Source organism: Eumetopias jubatus, unplaced genomic scaffold, assembly GCF_037043125.1.
Source record: "Eumetopias jubatus isolate StellerSeaLion01/CBP00866 unplaced genomic scaffold, mEumJub1_p1.0 scaffold_15, whole genome shotgun sequence".
NCBI classification, from domain to species: domain Eukaryota; kingdom Metazoa; phylum Chordata; class Mammalia; order Carnivora; family Otariidae; genus Eumetopias; species Eumetopias jubatus.
This window is the reverse complement of record NW_028274821.1, coordinates 51,703,742-51,727,123: the sequence shown is the minus strand read 5'-3', so window position 1 is coordinate 51,727,123 and position 23,382 is coordinate 51,703,742. Positions and strand designations below refer to the sequence as shown.

The window sequence follows — 23,382 nt, the reverse complement described above, 5'->3', positions numbered from 1 at the left end:
AGATCTAAATGTGAGACAGGAAACCATCAAAATCTCAAGAGAACACAGGCAGCAACATCTTGGACATCAGCTATAAGCAACTTCTTACTAGACACATTTCCACAGGCAAAGGAAACAAAAGCAAAATGAACTATTGGGACTTCTGCACAGTGAAAGAAACAATCAACAAAACTAAAAGACAACCTTTGGAATGGGAGGAAGTATTTGCAAATGACTTATCTGACAAAGGGTTAGTATCCAAAAATCTATAAAGAACTTAGAATTCAGGGCGCCTGGGTGGCTCAATCGGTTAAGCGTCTGCCTTCGGCTCAGGTCATGATCCCAGGGTCCTGGGATTGAGCCCCACATCGGGCTCCCTCCTCAGTGGGGAGGACTGCTTCTCCCTCTCCCTCTGCCTCTGCCTGCCACTCCCCCTGCTTGTGGCTCGCACACTGTCTCTGTCAAATAAATAAAGTCTTAAAAAAAAAAAGAACTTATGAATTCAACACCCAAAAAAATAATCCAGTTAAGAAGAAGGCAGAAGATTTGAATAGACATTTTTCCAAAGAAGACAGATGGCTAACACATGAAAACATGCTCAACATTACCTACCATCAGGGAAATATGTATCAAAACTACAATGAGATACCACCCACACCTGTCAGAATGGCTAAAATTAACAACACAGGAAACAACAGATTGGCAAAGATGCAGAGAAAGGGGAACTTCTTGCACTGTTGGTGGGAATGCAAACCCGTGCAGCTACTCTGGAAAATAGTATGGAGGTTCCGCAGAGAGTTAAAAATAGAACTACCCTATGATCCAGCAATTACGCTACTAGATATTTACCCAAAGGATACAAAAGCACTGATTTGAAGGGGTCCATGAACCCCGATGTTTATAGTAGCATTATCAACAATAACCAAATTATGGAAAGAGCACAAATGTCCATCGACTGATGAATGGATATCAACTGATGAATGGATAAAGATGTGATACACACACACACACACACAATTACTCAGCCATAAAAAAGAATGAAATCTTGCCATTTGCAATGACATCTTTGGAGCTAGAATCAATAAAGTCAGTCAATAAAGACAAACACCATATGATTTCACTCGTGTGGAATTTAAGAAACAAAACAGATGAACATAGGGGAAAGAAAAAGAGAGAGAGGGAAGCAAACCATAAAAGAAACTCTTAATGATAGAGAACAAACAGAGGGTTGATGGAGGGAGGTGAGTAGGGATGGGCTAGATGGGTGATGGGTATCAAGGAAGGCATTTGTGATGAGCACTGGGTATTATATGTGAGTGATGAATCACTAAATTCTACCTCTGAAACTGACAGTACACTATATGTTAACTAACTAGAGTTTAAATAAAGAAAAAAAAAGAAGACTGGCAGAATTGGGCGATTGTGGGGCTCAGTCAGTTGGCGTCTGCCTTTGGCTCGAGTCATGATCCCAGGGTCCTGGGATCGAGTCCTACGTCAGGTGCCCTGCTCAGCAGGGAGCCTGCTTCTCCCTCTCCTCCCCACTCACGCTCTCTGTCACTATGTCTGTCTCTCTCAAATCAATACATAAAATCTTTAAAACAACAACAAAAAACTTGTTCTTTAAAAAAAAAAAAAAGAAGACTGGAAGAATACATATCAATCTGTTAAGCCAAATTATTTCTGGGGAGGGAAATGAGGGAAAAAACAAAGTGATAGTTTAATCTGTACACTTTCCCTGTTTTCAATCTTTTAGCATAAGCTTGGTATTCATGTATTATTTGGTATTTAAAATAATATATTTTTAAAGTAGCAAAAAGCAATAAAAATATTCAAAAAATCTCAGAAAAGAGCAAATACCATGTTGTAGTCTGCTAATTGTCCTTGAAACTCTTTGATTTCAACAGCTAAAGTCTCAGCTCTGCAAGCATAAAACAAATATTCATAAACACATAAATAAGAAGAGCATTACAAACATTATATATAACTATGAATTCAGTATTAAACTTCTGAAATATGTTACATTAAATGTTGTTTAGTAATAAAAAAGATCTTGTATAATTTTAACTCCAAAATTACTTACCTCTTTTCATATGACAAATATACTGAATTCTCTTGATTGTACATTTCTATCTCTTTCTGAAGTTTATTACTTTCTGTTGTAAGTTCACTTATTTTACTTCTAAATGAGAAGAAATTAGAAAGTTAGCAATACTTCTAATCCAGAAAAGAGTCTTTCTAGTCAAACAAAGCAAACTTCTCATGTGTTAACAATCTAAATGGTTTTGTGAAATTTCACTAAAGAAAGAAAAACAATTTATGTGACTTGTTTAACTAAGAATGAAGCATATCCCAACTTTGATAAGAAACTGAAAGAGATTCTCTAATCATTAAGATGAACTAGGACCACAATGTAAGTATGGTCAAACTAACAACCTTTAGACAGAAGTAGATGCTTAATTGTCACCCTCCCAGCTCCTGCTCCCTTCTAGGACAGGGCTTCTCAAAAGCAGCACTATTGACATTTTAGGTCATTAAAGAATAAGTCTGACAGTGGGGAAGGGGCTATGCTGTGCACTGTAGGATGTTTAACAGTATACCTAGTCAAGGTGTCAGTAGCACAATCCCTCAACCCCAGCTGTGGCAACCAAATATCTGTCTAAAAATTGCCAAATGTTCTCTAGGGGTCAAAATCACTGCCAGTTGAGAACCACTGCTATAGCATCAAACAATTACATAAATAGCTAGAACTATTTTTTTATGCTGAAGCACAAATCCTGAAGAAACACGGAAATGCAGTGATGAAAAATAGTTCTATAACTTTTCCTTTTTTTAATTAAAAAGTGGCTGGATATCAAGAGATGCTATACAACTGATGGTCTCACTATTTTTTTTTTTTTTGCTGATGTTAGTTTAGGTTAATGCTAACCTTAATGGACTGATGGGGAAAACCTACATTTCTCTTTATTGCCTTCTAGAAGTCTGAGAATCATAAAGGATCCTGATAATTGAGAATTGAAAGAATCCAGAAGAACTGAGAAAGAAAACAGAACTTTTAGGACATGATAGAAGATGGATTAAATGAAATGGAAGTAAAAGAGAAAGAAGATCTAGATGATGAGCCAAGAAGAAAACAAAGTAAAATGGGGAAATGGAGATAGTAGGATATCTGAGCAAGAAAAAGGTAGGTAGAGAATAAGAAAAAAGTTCTCAGTTTAGAGCTTAATACTTAGAGCCACATAATAAACTTTTTAAATTAATTAAAATTAGGTCACATTTGTAGCAAATGACCAAATATACATTTATGTAAAACCCTACACTAGTTAATATATCATAAATAAGTATACACATTTTCCCTTTCTTATTAGATGCAACTAGTGACATGTCAGTGGTATGAATAATATATTTCAGAGTAATTAGTCAAAGAAACATAAAAGATTATTCTTATCATTATATGAAAAATAGTGAACTTGACATAAATAGCTCATCTACATGCAAATATATACAATTTAAAATCTCAGCCTAACTGTATTATCACATATATTTTGTAACACAGCCAAATTAACTAGAAATTATATTAGAACACAAAATAATTCTTAGAAATCAAAAGATACCTAACTAGCTTAATAAGTACCAGAGTTAAAACTTCATGACCATACATAGGAAAAAACATACCGAAGAAGCCCAAGATAGTAAGATTTGTCTAAAATTTGCCTCTGGGGACCTAAAAAAAAAAAGTTTTTAATTATTACTGTTCAGTTTGGAAATGCCACCAAAATAGCCAAGCCAAAGCACAACCATAATTATACTCCACAATTCTGATAGTCTTTATTTATGCCCCAATAAATTTGATAATCAAGATGAATCGTTAAAATGGTAAAGAACACCGGGGCACCTGGCTGGTTCAGTCGGTAGAGCGTGTGACTCTTGATGTCAGGGTGAAATGAAAAGAGAATATCTTAGCATCATGTAATAATGGAAACTTGAATAAAGACCACAAAAATGGGACTAGAGGTAGGGCTGTTAAGACAGTAGACTCTACAGGTCAGGTTGACCGAATGCAAACTAAGAAAGTCTAGAACAGGGTTATCCAAGAGAACCTTCTGCAACAGTGGAAATACTCTATCTCACCACTGTCCAATAAAGTAGCTACTTGGGATTACTGAGCACTTGAAATGTGGCTGAGGCTACTGGAGAGCTGAATCTTTATTTTACATAATTTTAATTAATTTAAATTTAAATAGCTACATGTAGCTATTGATTATCATAATGGACAGTGCAAATTTAGGCTGTGAATTTCTCAATGCAAGAGATTATGATTTTTCATAATTTGTCTCAGAGACCTTTTTTTAGAAACATGATCTTATTTCAGTTATTTCAGTAGGAATAAGAAAATATTCCTAGGCTCAATGTCCCAAACCTTGAGAGATGAAGTGCTCTGCAAGGTGGAAGAAGTAAGGGTAGAGAGCACTGACTGTGAGGTGTATGCTCAGGAGAGAGAATGTGTTAGAATGGGAAATGGGGCACCAGAGCAGGTAAGAACAAGTCACAGCAGATAGCAGTGCATAGCAGTAATAATCAGAACTCTCCTGTAAGACTCTGAAGTATATTGGTAGAAACCATCTTAACTGATATTGGTTCTGTTCTATAGGAGAAATCAATATAGTAATAAATATTTGATAAATTATCTATAGTATTTTTTAATAATATAAAATGTACAGACATTTCTGTGAATACATTTTTAAAGACTAAACAATTATACAATTTTGACACTTTTTCACAATATTGATAATTATTAAGCAAGCATTTCTAAACAATTGTTTTTTAATATTCAGTGAGCTAAGTAGAAAGAAAGTAGAAGAAAACTTCTCCTCAAAGGCATGGTACACTATATTATACAAGGTAGTATAATATCTTATAATTAATTTTTTCCCAGAATATCTTCATCCCTGATAAGTCATTTGTCACAAATACAAAAAATAAAAAATTCATTATAAAGCAGTTCGCCATGCTTTGATTTGTATATATCACAAACCAATTTTTTGAATCATAACATGTAGTGTACTATTATGCCTTTTTAAACACAGAGGCACAAGGGAAGATGCAGTAAAAATCTATACATTAGCCTTATTTCCTTACTTAGGGAGTTACATATTATAATGAAGCATTAAATATTAGAAAAAGTAACACTTCTTGACTCATTTCTCATAAATACATAAATATCTTAACAGTGTGATTTTTGTATCAAAAAGTATTTCAGAATATTTCTATGTAGTACTAGAATCTAATTTTCATTCCTGAGGTTTTCTTCAAATTATTTCAATTTTCTTCAAGTTATAACAAATTCCATGTTCAGAAAAATGAAGATTAAAATAGCTCACAAATGCATTTACTCTCTAGTTCACAATGTATTTTCACATTCATTCTTTTATTTAACCCTAACCACAGTCTTGTGAACCAAGGAATACAAATTGAATAGCCTTTTTATAATTCTCATTTAGGAATAAAGTACTGTAATATTTTTTTTTTAAGATTTTATTTCTTTATTTGAGAGAGAGACAAAGTATGCACAAGTAGGGGGAGGGGCAGAGGGAAAAGGAGAAACAGACTCCCTGCTGACCCCTGCTAGATCATAACCTGAACCAAAGGAAGATGCTCAACTTCCTGAGCCACCCAGGTGCCCCTGTAATACTTCTTATATAAAATATACTCATCTTCTTAAAACAGATACCTTTCATTCCAGTTTTCATTCCACTCAAGCCTTGTTGTGTTACAGGACGGTCAGCAACTTTGATTTGAGAAGATAGAACTCCTCCTGTCCCTATGGGACCGCCACGAGAGCCTGGTCTTGCTGTTCCAGGTGGCATCTAAATGAAAAACATGATTCCAGTTTTAGTAAATGAGAAAAATACTATACTGTTAAGACTGCATACAGAATATTTTCAAAATTAAAATTCTATTTAATTTGTAAAATATTCCTTAAATTTTTGAATTTCTGAAATCTGAAATATTAAATAAAATTCTTTAACATTTAAAATTCTGTGAACATTAAATAGCACATTTCTTTAAAATGTAAAATTCTAAAAAAAAAATTTTAATTCTATGTCAACTGTATTTCAAGAAAAATAAGGTTAAATGGGGTGCCTGGGTGGCTCAGTCGTTAAGCATCTGCCTTCGGCTCAGGTCATGATCCCAGAGTCCTGGGATCGAGCCCCGCATCAGGCTCCCGGCTCGGTGGGAAGCCTGTTTCTCTCCCTCTCCCACTCTCCCCGCTTGTGTTCCCTCTCTCGCTGTGTCTCTCTATTTCAAATAAATAAATAAAATCTTTAAAAAAAAAAAGAAAAGAAAAAGAAGGTTAAATGAATAAATAAATAAAATTCTATGTGGAGACATTATTTAAAACATCTCTAAATTGGAAAAGAACTAAATATACACATATTTGTCCTTATTTAACTATAAGAAATGGTTGAATAAGTTGTAATATACAAAAAACCAGTTTATAAAACAGTATTCATAATTCCATTTCGTAAAACAAAAAGTCTGGAGAATTATATAAAAAACAGTAACAATTGTTATCCTCATATAAAATAATGATATTATAGTTCATTTTTATGTTATCCTTTTCACAATTTGGTGTTTTCAGCATCATTACAATAAGTATATATTACCTTCAAAATCATGAAAAAAGAAGACATTTTCATTTTTAAATTGAAATCATATATAATTCCATCACAAGATAGCCAAGTAAGTGTTAAAGATTACATCATTCAACAAGCATTCATACTATTACTCTATATGATTCTCTATGTCCGGTCTGCAAAATCCAATATAACATTATACACTCTGAGGAAAGAACAAAAGACTCCCTTCTTGGGGCATCTAGGTGGCTCAGTCAGTTAAGCGTCTGCCTTCAGGTCCTGGGATTGAGCCCCAGGTCGTCCAGCTCCCTGCTGCTCCCTCCCCCTCTGCCCTCCCCCCTTGTGCTTTCTCTCACTCTCTCTCTCTCTCTCTCAAATAAATAAAATCTTTGGGGGAAAAAAAGACTCCCTTCTTGTCAGTTCATACAACATGGATAGGTTGGGAAGGATGAGACCACCCAAAACTGTTCCAAGTTATCCTTCTTCTGTTTATCTTCCATCCTTTCTTTCCCTTTTCCCCATTCTCTGCCAAAGAATAAAGTAGTAGATTAAATATGTAGTAGACATTTTAGATAGGGATTATATATAACCATTGTCGTTCATTTTGATTGTCTTTAATACTGTTAGCTGGTAGCCTCTAATCCTATCAGCTACCATAATTCTGAAGTGATTCTGAGAATTACTTGGTAATTACTGGTGGAGCCAGCAACAGTAAAACATTCCAAAGAATATGCTGGACACAGAAACACTGTTAACCACAAATTCAAATGAAATGAGTTCAGGGTTATCCTGAGTGATCTTTGGAAGAGAATGCTAAATCTCTTCCTAGGTAAACTTTACCAAATGAAAATACAGAGAAGTATAAATTAAAATTACACACATTTAAAAGAATGAATAGACTTATGTATTTATAGGAAAATATACTTACAATATATTATTGAAGGTAATGGATAAGATACACAACAATGTATATAGTATTATGGTCATTTTAGAAAGTATGAGAATATTAAAATCATACAATCTCATATGCATGGTGTTAGTGTTTGTAAAGGAACAGAAAAAAGTCTGGAAGGATACACATCACACTGTTGACAATAGTTATTCCTGGGGTAGGACGGAACTCTGATACTTTTCCTTTGTATGTTTCACAGCAAGCATCAATATTTTATTTTATTTTTTTAAAGATTTATTTATTTATTTGAAAGACAGAGAATGAGAGAAAGAGAGAGCACATGAGTGGGGGGAGGGTCAGAGGGAGAAGCAGACTCCCTGCCGAGCAGGGAGCCCGATGTGGGACTCAATCCCTGGACTCCAGGATCATGACCTGAGCCAAAGGCAGTCGCTTAACCACCCAGCCGCCCCAGCAAGCATCAATATTTTAAAAACTACAAACATTAAATGGGTAAAGCACATGGCATGGAGTAGGTGGCCAATAAGTATCCAAATTCTTTCATAAATATTTCATTAGGAAGCATAAATTCTTACCAAAATAAAAATTCTTAATAGCTCAGTACCATATATGTGAAGACTTTAGAAAAATCATTTCAATATAAGTTGATGGTGTTGATAATATTACTTGAAACTCTAGAAAAATCTGTAAAGTTTAAGAAAACCTGACTTTACCAAAATTTTTCCCGCCAAAAATTACTGTTCTTATGAATTAAACACACGACCCACCATTATCTCTAGTTTGCAATTAGCCTACTGTATACGCTTGACATACAAGGAGTTGAAACCATCTGTTGCAAGCATCAGAAAAATTAATATGAATATTTTGGCATATTAATTTCTTTTTATGTATGTATAAATGTATATTTTTATGTTCAATTGGCACATTGCTTTTTACACTTAATACTGTATTATAAAGATATATAATTTCCTCACTCTTTGAAAATAATTTTAATGACTACTTAATAGCCTATTATAAGGATAGATATATCATAATTCATTTAAGATTAACCTGTTGTAAGGTAATTTAAGTTGCTCTCAAGTTTTCACCTTAATCATTATGTTCTTATGTTTGTCTAATTTTGTTTCTTGTCTATTCCATTTCATTTGATGCAGGCACCAATAAACTATACCACTTAAATTATTGTACCTTTAAAATAAATTTGAGTATCAATATTAGCAGGCATCTTCTCTCAATAATGTCTTTCAGACATCCTCCCACATTTATACTTCTAGGTATTTCCCCCCCAAAAATCATGTATAATAGTATGCTGACAGAATAAAGAAAGAACAAAGTAGAATTATTATAGACTGGCTTTCCAACTTCTACCAGGTCATACGCACAAGAATTCAATAGAATTGTTTAAAACTTACTCCAGTTGCCACTCGAATATTTCCTGAGGGGGGTCGTAGTCCAGAAGGAGGTCTTCCAGGCAACCCAATTCCACCTCGTGAAACAGGGCGAGCTGCTGAAGGTTTGTGATTACTGGCCATTGTTTGTTCACTTTAACCACTATTTGGAAACAAGAAACAGTTCAATTCTCCTTTGGTATCTTCTATAGCAAGACACTGGAAATCCACACAGCTTTCCTTCAGATATTTAATCCACAATAACTTTTCTTGCAAATTGCCATTCCAAGTACCACTACAAGGCTAAACCTGCTTCATTTTGTTCAAATTTGACATTGTTAGATTTAGAATGGAACCATGAAATCATTTATTATACTATGCCTTCCTCAGTTCCCTATTTTCTTACCAAAATGCCAGTCCCTCTGTCTTCAGCTCTTCCCATATTCTAGTAAAATTTCTCTTTTCTGACATATCCAGCACCTTTCTTTTCTCCCTACTTTTTCTCTGGGCTCTTGGTCTATGATTCATTCCCTTATAGTCTCAATCCTGTTATCAAATATTTCATTTTACTCTTTAACAGAATCCCAGCTTGCCCCCAAAACACTTTCAGTAGTAAAGGCTGTTTTAGCTTCTCAATCCACAAATCCAAAGCAAAGGGAGTGTACAACACTCCCCTTGCTCCCCAGTGTCACTTTCAAAATACTATTCTTCCAAATCTTAAAAAAAAAAAAAAAAATGAACAAGACTCTCTTCCTTTGACGACCAGGGAATGCGTGCAACCTTACTGCCTTGGATCTTTCCTGGTTGCTTTTATCTAGGGACCACCTAACCTCTCCCCCCATCTTCACTAAAGTCTTTTGTACCTAGTTCAATCTATTTCAGTTCCACCAATGTCCTGGATGACTTCCACGGGGATACTGGATTCAATACCTAACATTCTAGGTCACAGTTCCCTGACTTAAATTTCAGTTACTATTTCAACTCCATTTCAGTCATCCATAGCTGTGGGTGGACCTGGAGCTTGTCATCACCTGGAATTGTTTCACCTCAGTATCAATTGAAATATTTCATTCTCTGACCTTAATCTCCACTCCTTATACCCGTCTCATCTTTATTCTCACTACATCTCCCTTTAAACCAGTTCCTTAATTCACTCATACTCTACCAGTTTATCAGCCCGCTCCTATTCCCCTCAGAATATATTATTTAAATAAGTTTGGCTGATAATTTAGAATAGCATTTTTCAGATTATGGATCACGACCTATTAGTGGCTTGTGAAAACAATTTGGCAGGTTCTGATCAATATACTTTAAACATGAAATAAAAAATATAAGTGTTCACTGCACAAAGGAAGGGTATTGTTTCCTTAAATTTTGTTTCAGTTATGTTTACATAAATTTACACCTTAGTGAAAAAATATTGCTAAAAAATGCTAACCATCTTTTAAGCTTTCAGCAAGTCCTAATCACTATTCACAGATGACTAAACAAATACAAGAATTTGAGGTATCACCAGAATTACCAAAATGTGCCAGACATGAAGTGAGCAAATGCTGTTGGGAAAATGGCACTAGTAGACTTGCTTGATGCAAGTTTGCCACAGACCTTCAATTTGTAAAAAAAACAAAAACAAAAACAAAAAAGCACAAAAAAACCTCAGTATCTGTGAAGCTCAAGAAAAATGAGGTATGACTATTGCCAATGTAAAATTTAAGTCTATTACTCTAGCTTTCCTGATAACCTCAAGAAAATGTACAATATACAAAATTTCCACCTGATGGTCACTGCCTTACGGTCTTGGAAAAAGCTTAGCATTAGACCAGTCCCAGAGGTAAAATAAAAAGGCTCACTAGTAACAAACATGCCACTAACCCTGGGTCATTCACGCAAATATTCAATCTCCACCGTTTTTCACACAGAGAAGCAGCCTGGCCTTTGGTTCCAGAAAAATGAGTGACACAAACTTTAGCTCTGACAGTTAACCCCTATATAACCCCCACTGGATGTGTTTCCTCATCTGTAGGACCCAAGTGTAGCAATGAGCTGTACCTTAAAGAGCCGTTGTGAAGATTACAGACACTACATATAAAATATCTGCCTCCTAATTATTGCTACCATTATCCTCCCTAAACCAGCCATTTTAACATATATGAAGAAGTGGAGAGCTGCTAATACGAGACAGAATCTGTTACTTTGAGTAAAATCTCTCAGCCCACAGTGATTTTTCTTTTTGAGGCTCTGGAATCCTTCTCTCTGGTCTCGCCTTGTCAGGTTTCCTCAGGAGACTGAGGAGGTCTCTCCACACGCTTTGCGGGACTGGAGTCGGACTTCCCTAGCCTGGCGGCAGGCTGAGGAGAACAGCTAAGAGGGGAGAAGTTCGGGTGTGTTTCCTTTGGAGCGGACCAGCTTCTCCAACGTGAGATAACCGGATCCCGAGGAACTGAGGAGGGGCTAAATGAGACCCAGGATTTCTCACCTCCTCCGTCGCGTTAAGAGGGAGGTCGCAGCGGTCAGGGAAGCTCCAGCTTCTTCACGAGGCCGCCACCCCGGCGGAACCCACCAGTCTATTTCGATAGCCGTTAGCTCACTCGCGACTCCTCGCTCAACCACGCGCAGCTTTCCTGGACCCTCAGACCGAACCACTAGCGGCCCCGCGTGACTGCGTATCCCGGCAACGGGGGCGGGGCGGGGAGAGAGCCCTCATCCTGATTGGCCAATCTTCGGCCTCCGCCCCTGGTAACTACAAGCGAGTTGAGAGTAAACTGCTCTCGCGAGATTGGAGGGCTAATTTTTGTGGCCGAAAACCTCCGTGCTTTTCGGGTAGAAATAGAAAACGGCGACTTGGCTGAGAAAGAACGTTTCATTGGAAAACTTTAGCGTTCTTTATAGTTACAGCAACCTGTCCGATTGTGTCCCCGAACTGAATTCACTCCTAGCGGGTTTTATTATATTCTATGTCACCTCATACGTACTATCATTTTTAATAAAAACTGTTTTAAAGTTTTTTGTGGTAGGCAGCCTTGTACAGTCTTTGTACTTCTAATTAGAGGTAGTTTTCCTTCTGGTTAGGACTGCGCAGCGTATACATTAAGTATAGATGCGTTTCTGGTACCCTCTATTCCTCATTTGGTTGGAAGCTTCCTTTCAGAGTTCTTTTGATCCAAGTTTGTGAGAAAGGATGAATTATATGGACAGTTGTCTTAAAATAACTATTTTAGTGCTCACTTCGGCAGCACATATACTAAAATTGGAACGACACAGAGAAGATTAGCATGACCCCTGCGCAAGGATGACACGCAAATTCGTGAAGTGTTCCATAGTTTTTACTATGGAATATTATGCAGCCATCAAGAAGAATGAGATCTTGCCATTTGCAACTACGTGGGCGGAACTGGAGGGTGTTATGCTGAGCGAAATAAGTCAATCAGAGCAAGACATGTATCATGACCTCACTGATATGAGGAATTCTTAATCTCAGGAAACAAACTGAGGGTTGCTGCAGTGGTGGGGGGTGGGAGGGATGAGGTGGCTGGGTGATAGACATTGGGAAGGTTATGTGCTATGGTGAGCGCTGTGAATTGTGCAAGACTGTTGAATCACAGATCTGTACCTCTGCAACAAATAATACAATATATTTTTTTTTAAAAAAAGAAGAAGATAGCAGGAGGGGAAGAATGAAGAGGGGGAAGTTGGAGGGGGAGCCGAACCATGAGAGAGGATGGACTCTGAAAAACAGAGGGTTCTAGAGGGGAGGGGCGTGGGAGGATGAGGTTAGCCTGGTGATGGGTATTAAAGAGGGCATGCTCTGCATGGAGCACTGGGTGTTATGCACAAACAATGAATCATGGAACACTACATCAAAAACTAATGATGTAATAATGTCTGGTGATTAACATAACAATAAAAATTTTTAAAAGGTAAAATAACTATTTTAGTATCAGTGTTTTTAAAAAACACAGTGTAAGAACTACTTCATCTCAAATCCCACCTCTCTAGTAAAGTAGCCGTTTGTTTTCTTCCAGTCTTCCTATAGAGTTAATGTGATTGCAGCTATACTCATAACTTACATATATATTGGACTTTTAACGTTTTTTACATTATTTCCAACTTGCATATTTTATTTATATCCAGATTTATTTTCTAGTATGTCTGCCTTCAAGTAGTTTAAAATGAATCCAATAGAAAATGAAATAATGTCATGTGGCTAATTTCTCACATCAAGTTTGTAAAATATTTTTATGTAATTCTCCCATTTGAGCCCAACATATTTGTAGTGGTCATTTATTATTCTTTTGGTCACTGTAGTGAATGGTAGCAACATTTGCCACTCAAAAATATGCCACTTTCATATAAGGATTATTTTGAGCTAAATGCAATTGGAAAGGAGATACAAGAAAAGCTACCATTCCCCTATTTGCCTAAAAGCAGGACATAAATTTTCAAAGGTGTCCCTTCTTGCCTCTCCCTACCAGGAAGGACAAATTTAGTCATGGGAGACTTTAGACCCTTTGTCAGTCTAGACTAGATGGAGGAATCTACATAACGAACTTTACTAACTGGCCTTTATTTACCATTAGTCCCCATATATTTGCCTCTCCATAATTTGCTGCCTCTAAAGACTTAAGGTCCTTTTCTTTTCTTCTGTAAACACTGTTCCTTTGTTAAGATGTTATATAAGCCCAGACTCTAGCCGTCTCTTTGAGTACTCATCTCTGAGTTTCTCTTGTATATAGGACATATACATGCTAATAAATTTGTTTTTCTCTTGTTAATCTGTCTTTTGTTACAGCGCCCCACAGAAAGCCTAGAAGGGTAGAAATAAAAAAGATTATTTCCTTCCCTACAACCTCTGTCCAACTACTCCATATTCAGAATTGTCTGAGAGATGGGCGCCTGGGTGGCTCAGTAGGTTAAGCAGTCTGCCTTTGGCTCAGGTCATGATCCCAGGGTCCTGGGACAGAGTCTCTCGTCCCTCGTGGGGCTCCCTGCTCTGAGGGGAGCCTGCTACTCCCTCTCCTCCCCACTTGTGCTCTCTCTCTCACTCTCTCTCTCTCTCTCAAATAAATAAAATAAAATAAAATAAAATAAAATAATTGTCTGAGAGAAACTACTGACACGGAGATTTCTCCCTGAGTGCCTTCAGACACAAGGGAGGGGGGACCCACCATTTGTCATCTGTATGCAGATGTCACAGTTGGGAGAAATATCCTAAATCTTAGAATTGCTTAACACATAATATATTTAAATTTTTTAGAGTACCAAGGACGCAACTTAGGGTTCACAGGATTTAAGGCAAACGATTGATTACAACTTGGTCCCTAGCTCTCTCGTTTTAACTAGAAAACAACGTTTAGCTTGTGAAAGTCTCCGGAGACTGCAGAGTAGGTTTGGGGAAATCGGGGCTAAGCTGCCCTGACACAACGACCGAAGCAAACTTTTTCAACAAGAGAGCGCGCAGCCCCTCGGATCAAGATTTAAAAATATCCGGATTCGGCGCCCCGGAGTCTCAGGTCCCCCTGGCGCATGGCATTGTGGGGTTTGTAGTCACAGGCCACATCTTGTACCACAATAAGCAGTTCAGCCAGGACTCGGAGTGGACTCGGGCTCGGAAAGAATCTGGACTGGGGCGATCGGGCGAAGCGGCCGGACGTTAGCCCTTCCTTGGCTGGCGGTCCGAGGCGCGGGAGGGAAGCGAGCTTCATCTCGGCGTGGGCCTCAGCAGCCGGGACGCACACGCTTTGCGTCATGGAGGGCTGAGACAGATGATGAATTCCGGTGTGCATGTCAGGGTTGCTGTGTCACTCGGCCCGTTCGGCGCTCCCCTTCCCCGTCGCCCTTCCGCACCGGCTCTCGGGCTCTTCCGGTCCTCAGCGGCCTCTCACCTGCAGGCCCCTCGCCCGCTGCGCCCCGACGCACCCCCGGCCTCCCCTGCGGACTGATCTCGCGCGGTGCCTGGGCCCCGGGCGCCGGACAGACGAGGGCCATGGCGAGCGGCGCCGCCAGGTACCGGCTGAGCTGCTCGCTCCCGGGCCACGAGCTGGACGTGCGGGGCCTGGTATGCAGCCTCTATCCGCCGGGGGCCTTTGTGTCCGTGTCCAGAGACCGCACTACCCGCCTCTGGGTCCCAGACAGGTGAGCTCTGCGAGTCCGGGGGCTCCCACCCCCCACCCCAGCCTGTGTTGCAAGCTTCCTACTGCTGATGGGAAGACAGGGACTCTTCCCTGCTGTTACCTTGCACTCTTCCCGGCCTTGACTCCAGTCCGCGCTCCCTCCCAGTTCTGAGAGCACTAGTACTCCGGGCGCACCGTGTACGAAACCCGTGAGATTTAGGTGGAAAGAGCGCCGCTTTCGAGAAACAGAGGTGTACATTCTTGTCCTAACTTGACCACTAACGGATGGGTGACCTTGGACGAATCTCTTATCTTTTGGGCGATGATTTTCCATGTTTCTTTTAGATGGAAAATTTACTGATGCTAGGTGCACCCCCCTAAATGAAACATTGTGAAACATCTGACATGTAATTGAAGTAAAGCCTCTTCTTTCCCGAGAATTTGCTCTGTAGTGTTCCCTCAAATTTAATTTTTGAGAACCTTAGTTCTCAAAAATTGCGTGGCAGAAAGTTGCATTGGCTCCTGTCCTCATTGTTCAAATGAGAGTTTCTTAGTCTGGGGTCTGTAGTGGGCCTAGATGGAGGAGATGAAACTTCTCACATGTTTTATGGATGTGTGGGGGTGTGCTGTTTTCTTGAGAGAAAGCCCATTGCCTTCCAAAAGATTGTCAGAGGGATTAACCAAAAAGAGAAATCAAGGAACAGAAGGTTAAGCTCCGGTCCAAATCATGTTCAAGGGGTCAGTTCTGATTTGTCTGGTTGTAACAGGAAATTTATTATCTGGGAGACAGACTTCAGTTCAGAAAGAGAAATCTTGAGGTGATTTACTTTGTTATGTAGTAAGTCTCCCATTAATAGAGGTTTAACTCAGAGTTTGGGTAACCATGCATAAATTCAGATGATAACTGTTGGTTAAGTGCCTCCTATTTGTTTACAATCCTGAAGAAGAATAAGACAACAGACAAGTTCCCTGTTTTTATGGAGCTTTCTTATAATCTGGGAGGGAAGGCGGATCAGAAAAAAAGTAAAATAATTGTTCATTGGCATGTGTACTATGAAAAAAGCAAATACAAATACAAAATTGAGTGGAGGGATATTAAAGAAGGAAGCCCCTCCGAGGAGGGTTTCGGTTTTGTTTTGTTTTTTAAAGCTGACACCAAGATGGACCTGGTCATGGGAGCAAGGAATGAGGAGGGATGAATTCAAAGGGCCCTGTAGACAGTAGGAGGATCAAGCACAGAGACCCTGGATTAAAGTGGCAAGTCCCTTTGTGCAGGAGGGAATGAGCTGTGAGGTGAGGGCAGGAGACAGAGGTTGGCTGGAACCAGATGCTATGGTATGAGTGCCCTGAGAAAGAGTAAGCAGAAGCCTTCAGTGAGTTTCATGCAGGGAGCAGCATGATTTGATTGACCTCTTGAGAAGTTCTGCTAGGTGCTGGTGGAGATTGGATTGCAAAGGGATAAATGTGGAAATCTGTTTGGAGTCTTTTGCTGTAGTGCAGCCAATACATGATGATAAACAGACTAGAAATATTGTAGAGCAACCTCCTGTATTGAATTGGATGAGATGATCTCTAAAGGTCTCTTTAACTCTAAGATTCTGTGATATTCCAAATCACTTAGTAACACTAATACATAACTTTTTGTGTATTTGAGTGTAATTACTGATTAAGCTTATATCCTTAAAATTGAGTTAAGCAGAAGCATATACCCAGTAGGGTATAAATATTGCGGTAAGGAGTATCTAAAGGATGCCTGCTGTCATAGTTGAGTTTTGTAGGACTCTGCTAGATTGACAAGCGCTTAAGTCACTGGAGCATTTGCATTTTTCAGGAACTTCAGGAATTTGAGGCTGAAATCATCTATTTGAAAAGTGGTGTGTTTTTTTTTTAACTCATGTTTTTGATTTTGTTTTCAAAACCATTTGTGAATTTATTCAGCTAACGCTGATGGAGAGCCTCCATTGTGCCAGGCACAGGAGTAGATAGTGGGTGATTAGTGAGATAAGATTGTTTTATCTCTCATTTCCAACTACTTAGAGTAGGGCATCTCATAGTCACTGGGTGATGAGTCTCTTCTACATCCATATAAAAAGTGTCCTCAAGGCTGACATCCTGACAATTTCTATTTCATGGTATGTTAATAAAGTTAATGAAGTGCTATAAGTGTTTGTGGCCAAATAATAAATGAAAATTGTTTTCCCATGTACATTGTTGATAGAATTCTGGATCAGGGTAGTTAGTGTACAATTGGATTGGGAATGATGGGGGGATTTAATTTAGTTTTAGGGAAGCAAAATAATCCTATTCCAGGATGCACTAAACCAGATACTAAACCTGTCTTTTGCAAAAGCCCATTGAAAATCCAGAAACTCTCTGGGCCTTCAGAAGACGCTTCAGAATGGAGACATTATTTTTTGATTGTACATTGAACTGAACCAGTCAACATGCCATTGTTTCAGACTGCTTCAGACCTCTCTTATTATAAGCCCACTTCAAATTAAACTGGATTTCTCAAGTCTGTTACCAACTATTGTGTTGCCTTTTGAAAACTACCCATATTTGGGTTGCCTGGATGTCTCAGATGGTTAAGCGTCTGCCTTCGGCTCAGGTCATGATAGCCCTGCATCAGGCTCCCTGCTTGGCGGGGAGCCCGCTTCTCCCTCTCCCTCTACTGTTCCCCCTGCTTGTGCTCTCTCGCTCTCTCTGTCAAATAAATAAAATCTTTAAAAAAAGAAAAGAAAACTACCCATATTTGAAAGATGCAACTTCAGATTTAAGGTTGTGTTTTAAATCTTCCCTGACCATACCAAGGTTGAAATGACTTCTTCCTCATGTAAACACTCAGCATTTTGGGTCCTAAGTCCAATGGTTCCATGGGGTTTGTTGAGAAATCAGAACCATTCTCTTACCAACCCCCAATTTCCTTTTCTTGGAGGCAAAATTTTTATCTCTTTTAACTGCTTATTTTTTGTATTTTACTTCCACGTCTATGCATAAAGTGCTTTATTGCTATTTCTTTTTATTTTTAAAATATTTTAGGCATTTTCTATTCCTACTACGGAGTATTAGAATTTAGCTCTCTTTCTTCACCCTTTCAACCCCCATCACATATGCATCTTTTCTATGCTCTGACCCTAATAGTTAACCTTAATTTAGACAAAATCAGTATTTTATGACTGCATAAAATCTATTTACACTGGAGCTGTGGAATAAACTATGATAATTTTTCCTCAACCATTTTATGATCTCCCTGTAGCTAGTAAGTCCCCTGCTTTGGGTTTTCATTTGCTTCATTTTCTATGTATTTATCACTAATTCAACTTCATATTCTTTGCTAGTTGTCTAAATCTCTTCTCAAGACCTTTAGACACCCTGGATATTTTATAGTTTCATCTTCCTGGCAATGAAAACTTTCTGACCTTGGTGCACAACAAATCCTGAAATCTCCCTTCATTGTGCTCTCCACAGTTCCCTCTTTTGGGCTTCTTGTATTAGATTTCTCTTATCTGTGTCCTTTTACTTTCTTAGTTTTCTTTCTTGATGCTTTATTGGGGCATATTCTTCAGGAGCTTCCAGAAATACAGTGCACTAATGATAAATGTATTAAGACCTTGCAAGTCTGAAAATGATTTTATTCTGTCTTCCTACTTGAATAATAATTTAAATGTCTGTACTGTTCTAATTGCCAAATAATTTTCCTTCAGAATTAAGGAGCCATTTGCTCCATTGTATTCTAGCCTCTAATGTTACAATTGAGTAGTCTGAAGCCAATCTGATTCTTGAGCTATTATTTTTTTTCTCTCTGGAAAGCAGTGTATATTCATGCATTGTTCAGGGCCATTAGTGGGCCCTTTAATGTCTGTAAGTTCTAGGACATTTTCTTAAATCAGTTCTTAGATTTCTTCCTCTTGATTTTCTCTGTCCTATTTTTCTGGAACTTTTAATTCAGATATTGAACTTGTTTCTGAATTCTCTCTCTCTCTCTCTCTCTACTGTATTCTTTCAGAAATTGCTTTGACTTTTTGTGAAATTATCTTCTTGTTCCATGGTTGCAATATCTTCTAGCTCTAAGAATGATAGTGATGATTTTTTTTTTTAAGTTATTCTTAGTGGTCTGTTTCCTTCAAATTGGTTTTTTCCCCATGTCTGTTTATTTTGATCACTATATTTCATGGTGGAGAGAGCTTTCCCAGATGTCTGGTAATCCTTATTTTGTGCTCATTGTTAAGAGTGGAGGACTAAAAAGCTCCTGGGAGGGTCAGCTCACAGTTGGGGCTCGCTGGCTGGGTTATCTGGCTGGACCATTTCACTGGACTGATCTCCTGCCTGGAGGATCATTGCCCTTGTGAATGTACACTTTCCTCATACCCCAAGGCTCAACTATGCCTTGTGTCCTCCTAGTCAAAGATTTTCAGCTTTTCTAAAGAGCAAAAGTTCAGACTTTTCCTCGGTGCAAGAGGGGCAGTTGTCTGGCTGGGGTATGTAGCTGCCTTCCCCCCCCTTAACACTGGTATTAAGTATTTTTTTCATCAGTTCAAGAAATATTTAATGCTTACCACATGTAACATTGTTTTAGGAACTTGGGGAGATATAAAGAAGACTAGATCTGGATTTTGCCTTTCAGAACTTCATAAATGACTAAAAAAGATGCACATAAACATCTATACTGGGAAGTGCTAAGAGTCACAAATAAGTAGTTTTAGTGGTTTATATAAAATAGATTTTTTAAACATGTCTTTTGGATTTCTTTAGGCCTGTTGATAAAATGCTTTCTAACATTTTAAAAAAATAAAGTGGATGAGTTAAAAATAGCTACTACCAAATAACTTCCTTTGAAGATTTTTTTCATATGATTCAGCTTCCAACTGATTCTGAAGATTTTCAATAGTTCCTGCTCTTTTTTGTCCCTGTTTCTAGATTGTGCTGCTAATATTCTTGAGCTTTTTGGGGATTCATTGGTAGATTGGTCCTCTACTTTGTCTAATGCCTGCTTAGAACTCAGTTTTCTCAGGTCTCCTATAGCCTTTATTATTTTTCAACCCAGCTTTCAGTATTCAAAGCTGTATTCCTGTTTCTTTTTCTTCTCATTCCCCCTGGTCTTGTGAGTTTATGCTTTTCTTTGAAATGTGTGTGTATTTGTGTTTATCTGGGAGTCTTTTATATGCAATTGTCTTGTCTCCTACTACACTGTAAACTTTTCATTTAGCTTGAGTCAGGGATATAATTCTTTATATCACTCCCAGCAGCTAATTTACTGCCTTCCACATAGTATATTGTAATCTGTTGTTTGACTTGTTAGGTAAGGCAATGATGCTGAGTGACTGATGAATAAAACAAATTGATAATCTCTCTTCCTCCCTCCCTCCCTCCCTTTTTTTTTTTTTTTTTTTTTAAGATTTATTTATTTATTTATTAAAGAGGGAGAAAGAGAGACGGACAGCAGGGGGAGTGGCAGGCAGAGCAGGCAGAGGGAGAAGCAGGCTCCCTGCCAAGCAAGGAGCCTGATGCGGGACTTGATCCCAGGACCCTGGGATCATGACCTGAGCCAAAGGCAGACACTTAACTGACTGAGCCACCCAGGTGTCCCCCTTCCTTCCTTTCAAGTAGGCTTCATGCCCAGTGTGAACTTGAAGTCATGATCCTGAGATCAAGACCTAAGCTGAGATCTAGAGTAGGATGCTTAACCAACTGAGCCACCCAGGCACCCCAGAAGTTGATAATCTTTCTAATCCTAAAATAGGTATTAATACCCTAGAGCAGTCATTTTTTATATCCCTGTATTCCCGTAGTTTGCATATTGAAAATGACTGATAGTCTAGCTACTTAGATATACATACTATACTAATGGGTACTAAGTTAATGTTTCATAGTGTGAAAATATCCGCAATGTGTTTAAGGCTTATTGATTGTAGAGTCCATTATCCTAATTGCATGAATGTTTCACTTCACTAGGGATTTCTGAGGGTAACAGTCATGGATGAATAGAAATAAAGATGGAATATGAGAAAAAGCCATTTATGATACTCGTTTCCCTCCCTTTCCTTCCTTATTCTTTCTGTTAATTAACATACTTTTCTCAATGAAAGAAAAAAAAACGAGTACTTTGACAATTCATCTCATGTCCTATGCTAAATCAGGGGACAAATGTATATCTTATTAATTACCATATCTTTCTAGTCCTAACAGGGGCTTTACAGAAATGCACTGTATGAGTGGCCACTCCAATTTTGTATCTTGTGTATGCATCATACCTTCAAGTGACATGTACCCTCATGGACTAATTGCCACTGGAGGAAATGACCACAATATTTGCATTTTCTCACTGGAAAGTCCAGCACCACTTTATATACTGAAAGGTCATAAGAATACTGGTGAGTATAATGCTTTGGTTTTTTTCTATATGAAGAAGTTTCATCCTGTTGAAAATAAAATTCGTATATGCATTCTGTGCTATTTATTACGTTTGTTTTACCTGTGGATATGGCTTGGTAGTGAAAACCTTTCTGGATCATCATTCTGTAAATTCTTTGTTACAGATTTATTGTTGTCATCAGTAAAGGTTGACATGCTTTTATATGTAAAAAATAAAGTTATAAAAGGAAGAAACTATATAATTTTAATATACTTTGTGGTTTTGCTTTTTCAACTATTTTGTGCGAGGAATTACTATGCTTAGGAAGGACTAAAAGTATATCTTCATCTTTTGGTTGTTATATCTATTTATGCAGCAAATCGAAGACTGAGAACAAATGTGTTTAGGGCCTTGGTATCAGAACTGAAGAGTATTTAATACTTTTGAATATTGTTTTCTGTGATTTGTTTATATTTCTGATTGTCTGATGTTCCTGGATTTGTGTGTGGCTTAACAGCTCTTTGTTATAAAATGATATGCTTATTAATCAGTGCAGTCTGTGTACTTATGTGTAACAAATATGATCTGTAACCAAGTAGGATGGCCCATCAACACTTTAAACTTAATTCCCTTAAAAATTTTTTAAGATGTTTTGTGTGTGTGTATGTGAAATCTTTAATACAGAGTGATACAGACTTTTTAAACTTTATTAAGGAAGTCTTGGAATGTATATAAGAGTAGAAACACATTATTTTATAATGAGTTATATATAAAAGAGAATAATGCTCTTTTCCACCCATGTATTTACATAGCGTTGTATGTATTGTCAACACATGGCCTATCTTGTTTTCATCTACCCCCTCTTCCACAACATTATTTTAAAGGAAATTTCCAATTTACTATTTCATTTGTAAATACTTCAATATGTAGCTCTAAAATAGGGTTTGGAAAACTTTTTCTGTAAAGGGCCAGATAGTAAATATTTTAGACTTTGCAGGCCATATAGTCACTTTTACAACTTTTCAACTCTGCCATTGTGTACAAAAGCATCCACTGACAATAAATAAATGAATGAGCATGTCTGTATTTCAATAAACCTCTATTTATGGACGCTGAAATTTGAATGTCATAATTTTCACATATCAGGAAATACCTTTCAATTTTTTTCTCTCAATCACTTAAAAATGTAAAAACCATTCCTAGTTTGTACACGGTACAAAAACAGGTGCCCCACAGGCATAGTTTGTTGATCCCTCCAAAAGATACAAATTATCGGGGCACCTGGGTGGCTCAGTTGGTTAAGTGACTGCCTTCGGCTCGGGTCATGATCCTGGAGTCCCAGGATCAAGTCCCGCATCGGGCTCCCTGCTCGGCAGGGAGTCTGCTTCTCCCTCTGACCCTCTTCCCTCTCGTGCTCTCTATCTCTCATTCTCTCTCTCTCAAATAAATAAATAAAATCTTTAAAAAAAATACAAATTATCTTTTTTTTTAATAATCATTATGCCTAAAATGAAACCTAATTTCTTACTCTCAAGTATCCCCTGAAGGCTCAAATTACACTCAGTTGTCTCATAAAAGTTTTTTTTACAGTGTGTTTGAACTGTGACCCAACTAAGGTCCACATGTCTTTTAATCTATGGGTTTCTTTCCCTTTTTTGCCCCTCTGTATTTGAAACCAGCTTATTTATCCTGTAGGATTTCCTACAATCTGAACTTTGCTTATTTAAGCCTTATTGTTTCCTTTTACATGTTCCTCAATCCCCTGTGTGTCTTACAAGCTACTAGATCTAGAAGCTTAATCAGATTCAGATTCAAGTTCTTGGCAAATACACATTATAGGTAGTATTGTGCACTTTCTGATGTAGCACATTAAGAGGCACTTAATATCTCTGTGATGTTAAGATAAATTAGTAGGTTCAAGTGTTGTATCATTCATTCATTTTAAATTCCCATCAGTCTTTTATGTAATGGTTTTTAGCATGTATTGATGATCACACACAGATCTAAT

General features: G+C 37.9%; 2 protein-coding genes and 1 non-coding gene across 4 annotated transcripts in view; 2 read left to right on the top strand and 1 right to left on the bottom strand.

The window, feature by feature from the left end:
* Positions 1–11,524, bottom strand: part of IFT74 (intraflagellar transport 74) — an 86,142-nt gene extending 74,618 nt beyond the window's left edge. The window contains exons 1-6 of the mRNA XM_028115183.2: positions 11,389–11,524; positions 8,937–9,075; positions 5,708–5,843; positions 3,652–3,700; positions 2,060–2,158; positions 1,837–1,897 (exon numbers count right to left, since the gene is read on the bottom strand). Coding sequence (XP_027970984.1) covers positions 1,837–1,897; positions 2,060–2,158; positions 3,652–3,700; positions 5,708–5,843; positions 8,937–9,056 — 465 coding nt within the window. The 5' untranslated portion in view covers positions 9,057–9,075; positions 11,389–11,524. The remainder of the gene's footprint in view (positions 1–1,836; positions 1,898–2,059; positions 2,159–3,651; positions 3,701–5,707; positions 5,844–8,936; positions 9,076–11,388) is intronic.
* A 605-nt stretch (positions 11,525–12,129) lies between these two features.
* LOC114218292 (U6 spliceosomal RNA) lies at positions 12,130–12,236 on the top strand. The gene has a single exon (XR_003611167.1). It is a non-coding gene; the product is annotated as a U6 spliceosomal RNA (small nuclear RNA).
* Positions 12,237–14,702: 2,466 nt separating this feature from the next.
* The window catches only part of PLAA (phospholipase A2 activating protein), a 35,380-nt gene continuing 26,700 nt past the window's right edge, over positions 14,703–23,382 (top strand). The window contains exons 1-2 of one of the 2 annotated variants that reach the window (XM_028115237.2): positions 14,703–15,044; positions 21,200–21,393. In XM_028115237.2, coding sequence (XP_027971038.1) covers positions 14,896–15,044; positions 21,200–21,393 — 343 coding nt within the window. In that variant the 5' untranslated portion in view covers positions 14,703–14,895. The remainder of the gene's footprint in view (positions 15,045–21,199; positions 21,394–23,382) is intronic. The other variant, XM_028115238.2, reaches the window with a different exon arrangement.